Source organism: Eriocheir sinensis, chromosome 14 (assembly GCF_024679095.1).
Source record: "Eriocheir sinensis breed Jianghai 21 chromosome 14, ASM2467909v1, whole genome shotgun sequence".
Classification (NCBI taxonomy): domain Eukaryota; kingdom Metazoa; phylum Arthropoda; class Malacostraca; order Decapoda; family Varunidae; genus Eriocheir; species Eriocheir sinensis.
The window spans coordinates 6,096,884-6,115,057 of NC_066522.1; the positions used below are offsets into that span (position 1 = coordinate 6,096,884).

At 42.5% G+C, this 18,174-nt stretch overlaps 1 protein-coding gene across 5 annotated transcripts in view; it reads right to left on the reverse strand.

The window, feature by feature from the left end:
- The window catches only part of LOC126998366 (uncharacterized), a 191,645-nt gene that overhangs the window by 20,328 nt on the left and 153,143 nt on the right, over positions 1-18,174 (reverse strand). For all 5 annotated transcript variants that reach the window (XM_050859898.1, XM_050859897.1, XM_050859899.1 and 2 more), the window contains 6 exons: positions 12,225-12,467; positions 11,496-11,607; positions 10,096-10,199; positions 6,802-6,908; positions 4,589-4,785; positions 1,216-1,395 (listed from right to left, as the gene is read on the reverse strand). In XM_050859898.1, the coding sequence (XP_050715855.1) occupies positions 1,216-1,395; positions 4,589-4,785; positions 6,802-6,908; positions 10,096-10,199; positions 11,496-11,607; positions 12,225-12,467 (943 nt within the window). The remainder of the gene's footprint in view (positions 1-1,215; positions 1,396-4,588; positions 4,786-6,801; positions 6,909-10,095; positions 10,200-11,495; positions 11,608-12,224; positions 12,468-18,174) is intronic.

The window sequence follows — 18,174 nt, forward strand, 5'->3', positions numbered from 1 at the left end:
TAAGTCAATTAGTCTGGTAAAACAGGTAGTTAGTCAATCCATAAGTCAGTTTGGAAGTCAGTTAGTCAGTAAGTCAGTCAGTCTGGTGAGTCAGGTAGTTAGTCAATCCATAAGTCAGGTTTGAAGTCAGTTAGTCAGTCAAGTAGTCAGTAAGTCAGTCAATCTGGTGAATCAGGTAGTTAGTCAATCTATAAGTCAGGTTTGAAGTCAGTTAGTCAGTCAAGTAGTCAGTAAGTCAGTCAGTCTGGTAAGTCAGGTAGTTAGTCAATCCATAAGTCAGGTTGGAAGTCAGTTAGTCAGCCAAGTAGTCAGTAAGTCAGTTAGTCCGGTCAGTCGGGTAGTTAGTCAATCCATAAGTCAGGTTGGAAGTCAGTTAGTCAGTCAAGTAGTCAGTAAGTCAGTCAATCTGGTGAATCAGGTAGTTAGTCAATCCATTAGTCAGATTTCAAGTCAGTCAGTCAGTCAGTCTGGTAAGTCAGGTAGTTAGTCAATCCATAAGTCAGATTTCAAGTCAGTCAGTCAGTCAGTCAGATAGTCAGTCAGTCTGTCAGTCAGTTAGTCAGTCAGTCAGTCATCAGTCAGTCAGTTAGGCAGGTAGTCAGTTAGTCAGTCAGTCTCTCTTTACTCATCCACACTTTCTTCTCCCTTTCCACAAACCTTCCATCCCAAACGCTTTCCCTTTCATTTATTCACCTGTTCCTCACCCTTTCTTCACCCTCTACTACATTACTTCTCTATCCACCCTCACCTAACATCTTCCCTACATCCACTCTCCCTCATCCATCTCTTCTGTTCTCTTTCATCCCTTCCTCCCTCACGCATCCATCTCTTCTCTCCTCTTCCATCTCTTCCTCACACCCTCATCCACTTCCTCATTTCTCTTTCATCCCTCCATCCCCCCCACTCATCCACCTCCTCTTTCCACTTCAATCTCTTCCTCCCTCCATCAACCACCTCTTCTTTCCTCTTTCACTCCTTGCTTCTTCATCTCTTCTTAGCTCTTTGACACTTCCACCTTTCCTCATCCACTTTTATCCTCTTTCATCCCTTCCTCATCCCCTTCTATCCGTTTCTTCTTCCTCCTTCATCTCCTCTTAGCTTTTTCACACATCCACCCTTCCTCATCCATTTTTATCCTCTTCCATCCTTTTCTCATCCACTTCTATCCACTTCCACCCCTTCCTCCTACCTTCCATAACCAGCCCACACACCTACCTTGCCGTGCATCTCCATGGCGAACTCGAAGCCCCCCAGCTTGGCGTGATGGGTGGAGACGAGGTGGAGGGCGTGCGAGGAGACGGCGGTGTGGAGCCAGTTGTGGGCGTGGAGGAACATGAGTGCCTCCACCACGCCCACCAGCACCTCCACGGCCCCGCCCAGGCTCAGGTCGCGGTGCTGCAGCGGGGGAGAGACAGGGAATACGTAAATAATGTGCATAAGTAAATCGATCAATCAATCAATTAATACCAAGCGAAAAACCTAAGTAAATAGAAGCAAATATACAAAACACAACTAAATAAATAAGTTAAAGAAAACCTAAAATTTAAGAGTAAATGAAGAAGGACTAAACATTTCAATAAAAATAAATACATAAATAAATATAAAGGAGTTGATTTAACAGACAGTATATAAAATCGGTAGATGAATATACAAAGGTGGACAGGTGGACAATTGAATGATGTATTCTGGAAAGAAAAACGAATTTCATTGAACGATTTCTTACTAAGTACTTGACTGGTCGGCTAAGTAACGATTCGCTGGTAAACTCTTTTGCTGAATGACCAGTTAACTACATGATCGATTGACTGCATAAACTGAATGATTCACTCGCTTATTGTCTAACTGGTTTTCAATGGTGGAAGCACTATGGCCGTTCGTTCCTTTTGGCGGGGCAGAGAAAAAAGGCCCTCTCCTTTACTTTCCTAAACAGCTGTGCGGCAAAGTACCATACGGTTTCATGCAAATAATTCAGATGATTTAGGCGAAAATAATAGTGGAATAAATGTTGGCAGGTAATATTTCAAACACCATCCTTCAGGCGAGAGTTGCCGATAATGTTTACTTATTTGAAACACTGGCAAAAGGGCAATTACGTGGTTACCGCAGAGCTCCTTCAGGTCTACGTATCCTGGCAGAGGAAATAGCTGCTGGAAGCACGGCGCTGCCTCCCGCCAGTGAGTAATGCAGTAAACGTCGGCTTGTCTCGCCTGACGGATGACGTTTGGGGTAATGCGTGCCAACATTATCTTCGTTAAAAAATAAGCTGCATTAATCGAAACATATGCTTAGTTGATATACTAAGTATAGATCAAGACTCACTGAAAGCCTGATTTTACTCACCTCTGCATCAACTAGCTTAAAAGACTTTTTAACAACAGTTGCATAGGTTTGCAAGAAATGCAAAAAGGTGAGACAAGCTTCCTTCTCTGCTATATTCTCATATTTATTTTTAGTTATAATAAAAAAACATTATGATACTCCGCCTCACAGCTCTTTAAGAGAAGCTCCGGCCAGAGGAACAGGATACAGTGCTGCCCTCTACCTACAAGGCGTTTGGAAAGTCAATAATTGGCTGAGGCTGAGTATCCGACTGACAAATTGTTTAAACAGATAATTGCAAAATAAGAAAAAAATGAATAAGCCAGTGGAAGCCTAATAGAAGGAGTGATGCGCGCCGAGAAGCGCTTCATGATTGCATATTGCTTTTTATTTCAAGTTTTTTTTTTCTCCGTGCCTTCATCCCGTCCCCTTGGCCTTTGAACCAGCGGCGGGCACCTGCAGGCACACAAGGCCACCTGCGACATCCGGTTCATCGCGGTTCACCTTCCTCAGTCTTCCTCGGCCTCGTCACTCACCTGCTCATCAACCAATCACACACCCGCTTCGAGGCAGGATGAAGGGAACGATCTCAAGGAGCCAAAACGACGCTAGTTGGCATATTAACATTATAGTCAATCATTGAAACACAAACGCACAAAGTTTAGCATAACAACCAACACTACGAAATACGTTGAGTGAATTACTGAAGCAAACACCATGTAAATCTAAACAGGTAAAGTAAAATATGATATAAGTGAATAATCGGAGCAAGCACTATATATATTGAAGCACGTAAAGAAAAAACAAGAAAGAAGTACATCATTTGAGCACACACCATATAAGTTTAAATAAAGTAGAAGTCCCAAATAAAAGTAAGACTATGGATGCAACAACACTACCAAATACTCGAGACTCGTCAACACATACACACAAAAAAACAGATATATATGCACGGAGCATAAAAATAACGTAGGTAAGGAGGGATCACTCTGGAGGCACACACACATAAATGCACGAAGATATAATAGTTTCGCCATGTGAAATAATTAACACGGCGATCATGACAACACAAACTATTAAAGTGAAAAAAAAATGGGTAGCAGGCATCCATAGAGAGCAAAGAATGTCACAGAATTAAACATAGTAGTGATAAACATTGATCATAAGAAAAAAAAGGAAAACAGCAAGAAATGTCAATCATTGGATAAAGAAAAAAATGTGTTATAGATCAAAGCCATCACTGCTGACAAAAAAAAAAAAAAAAAAAAAAAATGACACGAACACACACACACACACACACACACACACACACACACACACACACACACACACACACACACACACACAAAAAAAATAAATAAATAAATAAATAAATAAATAAAAAAACATAAAGGGCAAGAAGGAGAGAAGCAAAAAAGGAGATGATAAAAAATGTCAAGGAATTCCAACAACTTCCACGAGGCACAAGGAAAAAAAGAGTAAACAAAGCAAATTCAGGAAACAAAGCCAACCACAAACCTGACATAGATAATTAGGCAAAAAAGTAACAAGGGTGAAGATAACGATGTAATGCTTGAGAAAATACACATCACAAGGAGAGACAGATTATAACGCCGCACACACACACACACACACATACACACACACACGTACACTACATATAGATTAAATAACAAAAACAGTATGCTGGTTAACTAACACATCACATCGCATATAGGAAAGTAGAAAAATGAGTGTTTTTATATGAGTTTTATTTGTATTCCAGTAAGTGTACGAGTCACATCTTGGAGATATTTTTTTTTTTGTTAAACTTTCATCCAGCATCGTAAAAAAGAAAAAAAGAAATAAATAAAGTTCGGTGACTTAAAAAGGAAGTTCTCGCCCTAAAATTACAGGGATAACTGCTCGAACATCCGCTTGTCCATAAAAAGTCTCATCACTATTCGATATATGTCTTTGTCTTTGCGTCCCGGGGTTATCTAATGTTACTTTCCGCCACAAGCTCAAGGGCCACTGTGACGGAGACGAGCACCGAGGCCACGCGCAGCTTAAGCGTATGCCCCCAACTTTTACTTTTGTCTTTATTCAAATTGGAGACTCCTAAGCTGCATTAAAGTGGAGAACTTGTGACTCAGTGGTAAGCCGTTTCCTTCCCTTCCCTTCACTCTTAACACACACACACACACACACACACACACTCTTACATCCACACCAAACCAAACCAAGCTAACGCACCATACAACCCGGCCTCCTTAGAACTGTTACCAACCTCCACGTGAAGATGGTGGTAGAGAGAGCCATACTGCACGTGCTGAAAGACGAGGGTCACGTGGTCTGGGGACGGCGAGGCCACGTGACAGGCGGCCATCACCTCCAGGAAGCCGGGGTGACGGAGGCGACGAAGAACAGAGAGCTCCTGAAGAAGGCTCTTGCAGGCGGCGGGGTCTAACGAGCTGCGGTCCTCGCCTGTTGGTTCAGAGAGGTCATTGTGAGGGTGAGAACGAAGGTTGGAGAGAGGAGTGTGAGGGAGGATGGTGTGTATTCGTATGTGTGTGTGGAAGGTGGAAGAAGTAGGTAATGGCAATAGGGAGAGATGGTAGTGATGGAGAAAAAAAAAGATATACGTATATGAAGAAAAAAAGAGAACGAAAGACAGAGAGAAAGGAATAAAGGGAAAGAAGAGAAAGAAAAAGAAAGCGAATGGAATTAAAGGAAAGAAGAAAAATAAAAAGAGAAAGGAATTTAGGGAAAGAAGAATGACAGAGAAAGAAAAAGGAATAAAGGAAAATAAAAAAAGAAATAAAAGAAAGAAAAACGAATAAAGGGAAAGAAGAAAGAGAAAGGAATAAAGGGAAAGGAAAAGAGAAAAAAATAAAGTAAAAGATGAAAGAAAGAGAAATAAAGAAAAGGAAAAAAGAAAAAGAGAAAGGAATAAAGCAAATGAAAGAGAAAGATAAAGGAATAAAGGATGTTGCATAGCGGAGGAAGGGCAGGGAAGGGAAGGGAAGGGAAGGGAAGGGAAGGGAAGGAAAAGGAAGGGAAGGGGAGGGGAGGGGAGGGGAGGGGAAGGGAAGGGAAGGGAAGGGAAAGGAAGGGAAGGGAAGGGAGGGGAGGGAAAGGGAGGGAGGGAGGGAGGAGGAAGGGAAGGAAGGAAGGAAGGGAAGGGAAGGAAGGAGAGAAGGAAGGGAAGGAAGGAAGGAAGGGAGGAAGGGGAGGAAGGGAAGGAGGGAAGGGGAAGGAAGGAGGGGAGGAAAGGGAAGGAAAGAGGAGGGAAGGGAAGGACAAGGCAGGGAAGGGAAGGGGAGAGGAGGGGAGGGAAAGGAAGGGAAGGGAAGGGAAGGGAAGGGCACGGCAGGGCAGGGCAGGGAAGGGAAGGGAAGGAAAGGGAAGGGAAGGAAAGGGAAGGGAAGGGAAGGGCAGGGCAGGGCAGGGCAGGGAAGGGAAGGGAAGGGAAGGGAAGGGAAGGGAAGGGAAGGGGAGGGGAGGGAAGGGAAGGGAAAAGGAAGGGAAGGGAAGGGAAGGGAATGGAAGGGAAGGAAAAGGAAGAGAAGGGAAGGGCAGGGAAGGGAAGGGAAGGGAAGGGAAGGGAAGGGAGGGAAGGGGACAGCGAGGAAAAAGTGATGAGGGATGCAAGAGGAAGAGAAAGAAGAGGAATTGAGGGTGAGAGGGACGGTGGGATGAGGAAGTGGCGGGGGAGACAGAGGTGGGGGAGGATGCGTAAATTATATAATTAGCTTTTAATGGTCACGAATGAAGGGGATCAAAACAACAACAAAACAGCAGCAACAACAACAACGACACCAAATCTCACTTCTTCCAATTAAAAACATAAATCATAAAGAATATCACTGTACCTTCTAGATTACCCATAAGAATCAAAACGGGAGGATGTGGGGACGGAGGGAGGGAGGGAGGGGCTGGAGGAAACAGGGCGGAGAGAGAGAGAGGAAAGAGAAACGGTGGGGAGAAAAAAAAAATGGAGGGGGGGAAATCACATAAGACAGAACTTTATGGGGACTTCTTGGGGACTTTTGGGGAACTTTTGGGGACTTCTGGGGGACTTTGGGGGAACTTTTGGGGACTTCTTGGGGACTTTTGGGGACTTTGGGGAACTTTTGGGGACTTCTGGGGGACTTTTGGGGAAATTTTGGGGAGTTCTGGGGGAACTTTGGGGGAACTTTTGGGGACTTCTTAACAAAACTTTTTCACCATTTACTGTAAAAAAAAAAAAGGAAAAGGAAAACGAAAACAAAGAAAACGGCATAGAAAACGAAAGCTCATAGACGGAACGAAGGAAAGAAAACATTAAGCGAACGTAAGAACATTAACAACATGTACCGAGGGAAAACAAACATGAATCAAGGGAACGTAAGGACAGAAAGGGAAAGGAGACAGACACGGACGGATGGCTGAAGTAAAAGTGGGCGGCGGTACGTGCTGTGGTGGGCGGGGGGGCTATGGTGGGCGGTGGGGTGGACTTACCTTTATGGGCGTTGTGTTTGGGCAGGGCGAGGGCGGGGGTGGGGCGCCGGACCGTGACCCTCGTTCCCAGCCAGGTGAAGGGGGAGTACACGGTAGGGCCGCCACACCTGTAGAGAGTGGACGGGAGTGAGGGCTGGAGGCGGAGGAGGAGAAAAGGAGGAAGAAAAGGAGAAAGGAGGAAGAAAAGGAGGAATGATGATGAAAAGGAGGAAGAAAAGGAGGAATGATGATGAAAAGGAGGAAGAAAAGCAGGAACGATGATGAAGAGGAGGAAGAAAAGGAGAATGAGAAGAAAGAGGAAAAGGAGGTATAATATTAAGGAGGAGGAGGAGGAGAAAAGGAGGAAGAAAAGGAGGTATGATGAAGAAGAGGAGGAGGAGGAGGAGGAGGAGAAAAAGGTGTGATTATGAAGAGATGAGAAGAAAGAGGAAAAGGAGGTATAAGAATGAGGAAGAGGAGGAATACAAAGAGGGGAGAGCCGTAAGTACTTGTGAGAGAAGTAGGAAGAGAATGGCGGGTTATGAGATATTGTAGTTACTGGGTTAGGAAGAGGAAGGGAATGATTAGTTAGCGGGAGGGGAGGATTAGGATGAGATGCGTTGAGGAGGGAGAAAAAATGATAAGAGAGAGAGTGAATGGGTTTGCTGGGAAAGTTAAGGAATAGGCATGGATAGTAATGCTTTGGGAGAGGGGGAGGAATAGGGGTTAGAAGAAAGAGAGAGGAAGATGATGGACAGTGAGTGTTTGGATGGGTGTATGAGTAAGAGAAATACGAAGGAAGGATGGAATGGAAATAAGAAATAGGAGAAAGGAAGGTTGGGGGTGTGAAGAGAAGCGGGTGTGAGGAATGATAGGTGGACTAGGAAGAGGGAAAGAAGGAAAAGAGAAAGAAGGAAGAAGAGGAAGTGAGAGGTGGGCTATTGGAGCGGCAAGGGAAAGGAGGAAGGATGTGGTAGATTTTAAAAGGGGTGGGGTGGGGGGGACGAGGAAGAGGAGAGAGGTGAGGGGGTCTGATGAGGAAGAGGAAGGAAGGGATGGGAAGACCAGATCAGTGATAGACGGAGAGGTAATAGAAAGAGAGGAAAGTGAGTGTAGGAGGAAGAGGAAGACGGGGCGAGGATATTTAAGACATGATATAAAAAAACAAAAAAAAATAAGGATATAAAAGAATGGCTGACGGAAGACAAGGAAGGAAAGGATGAGCAAACTAGAGAGAGGATAGAATTCAGGGTTGTTCGAGGGAGGAAGAATTAAGGAAAGTGAAAATCGAATTAAAACAAAAAAACAGAAATAGGAAAAGGAAACGAGGTCTGTATGGACATCAAACACGTGGAAAAGACAAGTAAAATCGAAGGAAGGCACAATGAAGGGAGAAATGAAGACACCCCAAGGAAAAAAAAAAAAAAAGCCAGAAAATACACATGAAAAGGTGACTCTGGGTAGCAATGCTTTTAAGACAGTGATATTTTCTTTTTTTTTTTGCCCTTGACTGTTCCCTCTGTTATAAAAAGAAAAAAACAAGTATACCAAGAACATGGAAACACAACTACGGAATATAACAGACGGAAAATACACGAGAATGGACGAAAGGAAAGTAACGTTTAGGTAGAAATTAGAACATATAAAAGGAAAATAGACCAATAGGGAGAATAGGAAGACGCAGAAACACACAAAAAGAAAGTCGTGTGTAGGGAGAAATTAGTAGATAGAAAGAGAAAGCGGAACACAAAGGAAAATAAAAGAAAGAAAACACAAAAAATGACGAAGAGAAGGTAGCGCGTTGGCAGAAATTAGGACATAGAAATGAGAAACAGGCCAGTAAGGAAGAGAAATTACAGAAAACACGAAAACAGACGAGGAGAAGGTAGCGCGTTGGCAGAAATTAGGACATAGAAAAGAGAAACAGGCCAGTAAGGAAGAGAAATGACAGAAAACAAGAAAACAGACGACGAGAAGGTAGCGCGTTGGCAGAAACTAGGACATAGAAAACAGAAACAGGCCAGTAAGGAAGAGAAATTACAGAAAACAAGAAAACAGACGACGAGAAGGTAGCGCGTTGGCAGAAATTAGGACATAGAAAAGAGAAACAGGCCAGTAAGAAAGAGAAATGACAGAAAACAAGAAAACAGACAGAAGGAAAGTATCGTATAGGCTGAAATTAGTACACAGCAAAGAAAAAACGGATCACTAAGGAAAACAAGAGACAGCAAACACGATAGTAATAGACAGAAAGGACGTAACGGGTGGACAGACAGCTCAAGAAAAGGCATAAAGGAAAAAGAAGCAAGCAAGCACAAAGGAGCACCGACAGGAAAGGGAAAAAGAGACAATGATTTACGGCAAAGAAGAGACAAATTACGGAGTGAGACAAAGAGCGAAAATGATGTCAGCGCAAGATAAGCTGACGCGTGTGGTAAAAAGCAAGTCAGTACAAGGAAAGACCCGAAGGAAAGGTTGAAAAAGGGCACTTAAACTAGAATTATATGAGAAAACATGAACGTAAACAAAAACAACTAACAAATTGGTGAAGCAAATTGCACTACACACTCCACCTACCTAATATACGTGATACCAACATATGAGGGCCTTACATTTGTGCAGTAAACTCATTTGAAGGGATAAATAGCAAGTACAAAACAAGAACCCAAAGGAAAAGGGTCAAAATGGTAGTCAACCTAAATATGACTAAAAAAGAGGATATAAAGAAATTTTAGATATATCTGCGGAGTAAATCTAAGTGTAGGGATGAAAGAACAAGTACAATAAAGGACCCAAATGAACAAGGGACAAATGGTACTTAAGCTACGAAATATATATGAGAAAACATGGACATAAACAAAGATAATCTAGGTCTATGTGTGCAGTAAACTCGTGTGTAGGAAAAAAGAACAAGTACAAAAAAATAGCCGAAGATAAAGTTGAAAAAAAGGCAATTAAGCTAAAAAAGAAAAAGGAAAACACGGAAATAAACATAAATAGGCAGAAAACGGGGTCTGTGTGTGCTGTAATCTTACGTGCAAAGGAAAAAAAAGTAGGGCAAAGGAAGACCTGAAGCAAAAGTTGACAAGGGCACTTAAGCAAAAATAAAATAAAAATAATAAATAAATGAGAAAAATAGAAAAAAAATAGCTATATTATATTCTGCAAACTCATGTGTAGGGATAAACAAAAGTCAGTCCAAAGAAAGACCCAACGAAAAAGTTTAAAAAATCACTTAGAAGCTATATAAAAAAAATACAGGTCGAAAACACTTGAGCAGACAGAAAACGAGGTCTGTGTCTGCAGGGAACTCACGTGTAAGCGATCCCCGTCACCTCCGGGCGGTGCAGGTCGGCCGGGGTGAGCAGCGGCAGGGAGGTGGACACGTACATCTGGTCCAGCAGGTGGCACGAGACCGTCTGCGGGGGAGCGAGGGAGGAAAAAAGTTAACGGGGGAAAAAAGTGCTTAGAATATAAGAACATAACGAGTCTGCAAGAGGCCGGCAGCTCCTGTAAACCTAACATAACTTTTTTTACAGCAAAAGAGGTAGCTCAAGGGTAAAAATAAATAACAACAACAAGACTATAAAGCCCGCTGTACGTTGCTCTGAACAAAAGCAGAAAAAACGAGAGGCAAAAAGAGATATAAATTTCGGGAGGAGGAGGCGGTGGCTGAGTGGTTAGCGTGCGGGCCCTGCATTCACCGCGTGCTGGACGACGCGGGTTCGAATCCCCACGCTACCGCCTCGGATTTTTCAGTCACCACCGAGTGGCTTTAGACTACCCACATGCTGTCCTGAAAACCACCCATCAACCCGGACTCTAAAAGAAACCGTCCAAGTGAATCAAGAATGAGTTCCGGGGGGCAGCATGAGCCAAGAATAAACGGCGCCACTATAAAAAAAATTGCCTGCGCCATGACGAGCTTGGGCCGACCACCAGGCCCATGGAGGTGTAAAGGCCCCTCCATGACCAGGCCCCTGAAGAAAGCCTACCGGCGCTATAGGCGAACACGTAAAAATAAAAATAATAATGGGCTCTCTTTATCTTTATTGTCTACTGTCGTTCAGGCATAAGAAATTGGGACTGTACTGGTCATTCCGTCAAAGCGCCGCAACTACCATGGCTCCGAAAAAAAATGTATTAAACGGTTAACTAAAACAGCAACTTTGTGGCTATAAAGTTCATAATGAAATAACTGATAAAGATTAATGTGGGGAAGAAAAAGGTGTTGATAGTGAATGAAATGATAAAAATGCACAGAACGATGAAAATATAACTTACATACACATAGATCATCAATGAACCCTCCGCCCCCTCCTTCAAGAATAATGGAAAACTTACAGATGGAAAACTTAGAAGCACCACAGTTTTTCATCACCTCCTTCCCTCCATAAAACAAACTTAAGGACTAAAAGGACACAACTTACATCGATAGAAAACTTAGTACTATCTCAAATTTCCATTACTCCCTAATATAAAACAGGAAAATTTAGAGAGATAGATAAAAAAAAAAAAAACAGAATACACTCAATTTCCATCACAGAAACACAAAGTTCACACCATATATATAAACACATGCAAACATCCTAAACCAAACACACACAAACGGTTCACTGTCCACAACATGACGAGCACTCCCATACACACACAACACACAACACAACACACATCACACACACACAACATTACGCAGAACCTTGATGTGACCTGACCTTGTGGATGGTTGAGGTGGGCGGAGGGGCCGTGTAGGGGGGGGAGCGGGGAGTCGTATCACCCCCATCTGTCACACACGCCCCCCACACGCTGGCCAGACTCCCCTGACGCCTACAGGGAAGGAGGGGAGTGGGGAGAGGGGAGAAAGAAGGGTCAGCATCAGTGGTGGTTGCCAAGCTGGGATAGGTGAGCTACCCCTCTCAGTTGCATGCCACATAGAAAACGGGGATGAGATTGTTGAGACTGGTGGTAAAAATATTGTGTAAAGAAATACAGAAAAAAAATATATAAGTGATGACTGCATGCACATCAGTAAATATATCTCAGATTTTGATAATAGAAAAATGTGTAAAATTATATAAGACGAATGATCAATAAAAAGAAACACAAAAGATATGCAGCTTAATAACATTAGTTTAGAAAATATCAGTAAATTGTAATCATTAAATAAAATATGATTACATGTATATAGATAATGTACATGAATATATACATGTCAAAAAATAATACATGCGTACACAAACATATACATCAACAGGATGGGTTTCATAGTTATGCGTGTACACATGTGAATAATGATCACAAACAAAACAGATCGATAATTGAATATAAATATCCATAATGATAAATGAGGGTAAATAACAAGCCAACTTTTCAAATTATGATTGCATCCATAATTCTCTCTCTCTCATTCTCTCTCATTCTCTCTCTCTCTCTCTCGCACATACTTGAGGGCCAGGCTGTTCTTGGAGGCGGCGTGCGGGAGGGTGGCGGCGGAGGAGTGGGACAGGACGGGCGGGGAGGTGGGGGAGGTGTTTGGGGCGGCGGGGGCGGCGGCGGGGGCGTGGCCGGCGGCGTGGTGGGGGGCGCCGCGGGCCAGGGAGCGGTGCAGGGTCATGGCCAGCAACAGGTCCAGGAAGTGAAGGATTTTCTGGCGGCGAATAGGCGACGGCTGCTTCAAGGCGTAGTCCCTGCGGCAGGAAGACGGGGATGCGTGGGTGAGGGTGACGGTGGGGGGCGGGGGGGGCCGGTGTTTTTGTTTTGTTTTGTTTTGTTTTTTGGTATTGGTGTTGTTGGTAATGATGCTGTTATCACTGTTGTTTTTATTAGTGTTGTTGTTGTTGTTGTTGTTGTTGTTGTTGTTGTTGTTGTTGATGGTGGTAGGGGTGGTGGACTACTACTACTACTACTACTACTACTACTACTACTACTACTACTACTACTACGACTACTACTAATAATAATAATAATAATAATAATAATAATAATAATAATAATAATAATAATAATAATAATAATAATAATAATAATATAACTATATAATAATAATAATAATAATAATAATAATAATAATAATAATAATAATAATAATAATAAAAATAATAATAATAATAATAATAATAATAATAATAATAATAATAATAGTAATAAAAATAATAATATTAATGATGACATATTATATCTAGATTTCAGTAAAGCGTTCGACAAAGTCCCTCATCACCGGCTATTACTAAAATTACAGGCTCACGGCGTAGATGGGAAAGTTTTGAAATGGATCAGGGCGTGGCTTAGTGGTAGGAAGCAGAGAGTGCAAATCAATGGTAGGAAATCTGAATGGGGCAGTGTTACGAGTGGAGTCCCACAGGGGTCGGTGCTGGGTCCTCTGCTTTTTATTATTTACATCAATGACTTGGACACAGGAATTAGTAGCGATGTCAGTAAGTTCGCAGATGATACCAAGATCAGTAGAGTAATCCAATCAGACAGCGACGCTACCGTTCTCCAGGATGAGCTTGACAGACTATATGATTGGGCGAGGAAGTGGCAGATGGAATTCAATGTCGGGAAGTGTAGCATTTTGAGCGCAGGTAGGAATAACCCCTTACACAATTACTCCTTAAATGACACTCCTCTAAGCAGGTCTGGGCGTGAGAGAGACTTAGGAGTCTTAGTGAGCGCTGACCTCCGTCCTAGGGCTCAATGCATTCAGGCTAAAAATCGGGCAAACAGAGTACTAGGTTTCATCTCAAGGAGCGTGAGCAATAGGAGCGCCTGAAGTCATCCTTAAACTTTACTTAGCACTAGTTAGACCTCATCTCGATTATGCAGTTCAGTTCTGGTCCCCCTATTATAGAATGGATATCAAGATGTTAGAATCTGTACAGAGGAGGATGACAAAGATGATTCAGGGGGTGAGAAACTTGCCTTATGAAGACAGGCTGAAGCAGTTAAATCTACACTCTCTAGAAAGGCGAAGGGTGCGAGGAGACTTGATCGAAGTTTATAAATGGATGAAGGGATTTAATAAAGGGGATGTCAATAAAATTTTGAGAGTGAAAGAGCCAGGTAGGACGCGTGGAAATGGTTTTAAGTTAGATAAATTCAGATTCAACAAAAACATAGGCAAGAATTGGTTCACCAATAGAGTGGTGGACGAATGGAACAGGCTTGGGAGCCATGTTGTGGGTGCCAATACCATAGATACATTCAAGAAGAGGTTAGATAAAGCCATGGATGGTGAGGTAAGGTGGGGTTGAGTGTACAGGAGCTGCCTTGTATAGGCCAACCGGCCTCTTGCAGACTCCTTACGTTCTTATGTTCTTATATATAATAACAATAATAACAATAATCACCTGCACACCAAGGTAATAGCAACTGCTTATTCATGTTGTGACGCCAAATGAAATAAACAAGAGCCGTGATTTCTAGGCGCCCAGGAAAGAAAATGTGAAAACTTATGGAAAGGAGGAGCAAGGCTGACTAATGCTATCAAGTGTGTGTGTGTGTGTGTGTGTGTGTGTGTGTGTGTGTGTGTGTGTGTGTGTGTGTGTGTGTGTGTGTAAGAGAGAGAGAGAGAGAGAGAGAGAGAGAGAGAGAGAGAGAGAGAGAGAGAGAGAGAGAGAGAGAGAGAGAGAGAGAGAGAGAGAGAGAGAGAGAGAGAGAGAGAGAGAACGCGTAAGGCTACACAAGTTTACCCTAACAAGTCGAGACTGGAAAATTCTTAACAAAAACTAGTTGTGTCTCCTAAAGAGAAAAAAAAATTCGGATTCAAATAATGTTTATTCGCACACGCATGCACACAGACATAACATTTATATAACGGAGTAACAAGATGGAGAAACTGAAAAAAAGGCGTACACACATACATACATACACACGTACATACATACACACATACATACATATTTACGAATACATTTTTCATATACACCGTACATAAAGATTTCAGTCACAGGTATACGGTTACATATATATATATATATATATATATATATATATATATATATATATATATATATATATCTATATATATATATATATATATATATATATATATATATATATATATATATATATATATATATATATATACACCCTATCTCCCCCTCCCAAGCACACTATCTCCTCCCCCCCGCACACAATCACCCTACAACCCCCTTACTCACCCTCTTTCCTCACTACATATACACATAAATTTTCCTCGCCTACACCTTGTCTCTCCCTTATACATTAATAGCCACAGTACAACCCTCCCCACCCACCTCTACCTCCTTCCCCCCTCCTCACTCCCCCTCCCACACACAGTCCTTGCCAGACAAAACAAAACACGCAAGAATATAAAAAAACACCAGCCAGGTAACAGAGGCTGGAAAGTGACTGTGATTGGGCGAGAAAGTCACGTACAAACACCGTCGTCTCTCAAGGTCACCCCCATTGGCCAGTAACTCTCCCCCCTTCCCCTTCCCTCTCCCCTCCCTTCCCTCCCTCTCTCCTCGGCGCTGACCACAGGCTAATGGGCAGTGTGGGTTACGGTGCGTGGCTGCGAAAGTGAGGAGGTGGAAGTACGGGAGGGAAAATCAGAAGGAGGAGGAGGGAAAGGGATTTAGGTTTGAAATGAAAGGAGGAACTCAGGTTTGAAATGAATGGAAGAAGAGAGCATTGTAATAGCGGAAGGATAATAAATGATGGAAAGAGGAGAAAAACAGTATAAGAAAGGGGAGGACGAAGATTTGAATTGAATGGAGGAAGAGAAACGTGGCGATAGAGGAAGAATAATAAGCGATGAAAGGGAGATAAAAAAAACAACAGTATAAGGAGGAGGAGGAAGAGGAGGAGGAGGTACAGAAGGGAAGAACATGAGGAGGAGGAGGGGATGGATCGAGGAATTGAAATGAATGGAAGAGGGAAAAAGTGGTGGTACAGGAAAGGGATCAGTAAGGGATGAATGAAGAGGAAGAGGACAGTAAGAAAGAACGAGGATTTAAAATGAATGGAACTGGTAAAAAAAATGGAGGAACAGAGGGAAAAAAAACAGGATATGGAGAAACAAAAACAGCGTGAGAAAAAGAAATGGGAAGTGGGAAAGGGGCGGAGGAGGAGGTAGGGGGGAAAAAACGGAGGCGGAGGAGGAGACAGAGACGAAAACTTGAAATGAGAGGAAGAGAGAAAAAAAAAAAGAGGTAACAGGAAGCTTGTGAAAGGGATAGAAGAGCTGCATGATATGAAGGTAGAGGAAGAGTAATTGGAAGGAGACAAGGGACCAGGAGATGAGGAAAAGGGAAAAGGGACGAAGATTTGATACGAAAGGAAGAGAGCAAAAGTGGTGATACATGGAAATTATGAAAGGGAGAGAACAATATGAGACGAAGAATTAGAGAGAGGGGGAGAAAGAGGAGGAGAAAGGGGATGAGATTAAAATTAATGAGAGAAGTTAGATACGAAAACAAGAGAATAAAGGAGAGAAGATTATGAAAAGAAGAATGAGAGGAAGGTAGGGAAGAAGGAACGAGGAGGAGGCATAGAAGAGATGATGAGGTTTAGGAGGTGGAAAAGGAAACAGAATTAGAAATGAATGGAAGAGGAAAAAGTGGTGATACAGCCAGGATAAAAAAAAATAATGAAAGCGAAAGAACGCAGTATGAGAGGCAGAAAGATGACGAGGAAACGAAGAAGGGACGAGGACGAGGAGGAGGAGGGAAAGATAAGAGGATTTGACATGAATGGAAGAGGGAAAAAGTAGTGATATGAGATGATAAAAAATAACGAAAGGGGAAAAAACAGCAACAGGATGAGAAAAAGAAAGGGGAAGTGGAGGAGGGGAGGAAGAGACGAGGATTAGAAAAGAGTGAGAGAAAGGCGTGAAGATACAATTGGATGAACGAAAGAGGATAAAAGAAGAGAAGAAGGAGAAGAAAAAGGAGGAGAAGGAGGAGGAGGAAGAAAACAATGATGAACGAAAAATGACCAGTAATAAACAGAGAAAATGAAACTAATGAATGAATGGAAAAAAAGAAGGTGAGGAAAAAGACAAGTGGAGGGAAGCAAGAGATGAGGAAAAAAGAGAAGAGGGAAAAGGAGGAGGAAGGAAAGGTAAGAGGAAGAAACAATGAGGGTGGAGGAAAAGGATGCTGAGGAAAACTACAAAGAAACGGGAGATGAAGAGGAGGATGTTGGGTAGGGAGATGGAAGAGGAAAGAGGAAGGGGAGGGGGGAGGGGAGGGGGGAGGGGAGAAAAGGGAGGCCTATATACCGTAATTTCCTCCCCGCTACAAAAAAAAATCACTGTGCTGGTTAACCACTAATTTGCGACGGATGGGAAGTGTGTGTGTGTGTGTGTGTGTGTGTGTGTGTGTGTGTGTGTGTGTGTGTGTGTGTGTGTTCTGATAACCCACAGATTGAGCCATCGAGAGAGAGAGAGAGAGAGAGAGAGAGAGAGAGAGAGAGAGAGAGAGAGAGAGAGAGAGAGAGAGAGAGAGAGAGAGAGAGAGAGAGAGAGAGAGAGAGAGAGAGAGAGAGAGAGAGATTTCCTTCAACTTCTCCCTTCTCTTCTCTCCTTCATCACTCCTCCTCCTCCTCCTCCTCCTCCCCTTCACCTTCACCTCATATCTCCAAATCAGCATTCTCTCCTCATCTCATTCATCACTTTCCCCTCATTTTCTCCTTAACTTCACCCTCACTCTCCTTTTCTTTCCTTCTCCTCCTCTTTTCCTCTCCCTTATTCTTTCGTATTTTCTTCTCTCTCTCCTCTTCCATTTTTTTCTTTTTTCCCCATCTTTTACTCTTGCTCTCTCTTCCTTTCTTCTGTTTCCCTTTCTTTCTATAGTTTCTTTTCCTTTCTTTCCCTTTTCTTTTATTTATTTTTTCCACCTTCCTCTCATTCTCTGTCTTGTTCTTTTTCTTTGTCCTCTACTGTTTTTCATCTACTATTTTTCTCGTTTAAATCTTCTAACTTTGAATTCTATATCTTCCCTTCTTTATAATACGTCTTTCAGTATCATGCTTTCAATTTCACTCCATTACTTTCCTGGCCATCCCTTTCTTTTTTTTTTTCCTTGTCTGTCTGTCCATATATACTTAAATACATCCCATACACTCCTATCTATACATTAATTTTATTCTTCCCCATCACCACCCTTCTTTTCCCTCCCCGCTATCTTCCTCTTCTTTACGTTGTTCTTTTCTTCTCCTTACGTGCTTATCACTCTGAACATCAACCTTTTATCTATTTCCTTCTTCTATTACTCTTAATTTTACCTTTCCTACCTACGTGACTTTCCATCTCTCTTCCTCGACGTTTGTCATCTTTCTTCCCTTTTTTTTATACACGTTTACCCGCCACTACATTCGCATTCAAGTACATTTTTCCTCACATCCTCCCTCATCGCCACCCTTCTCTTC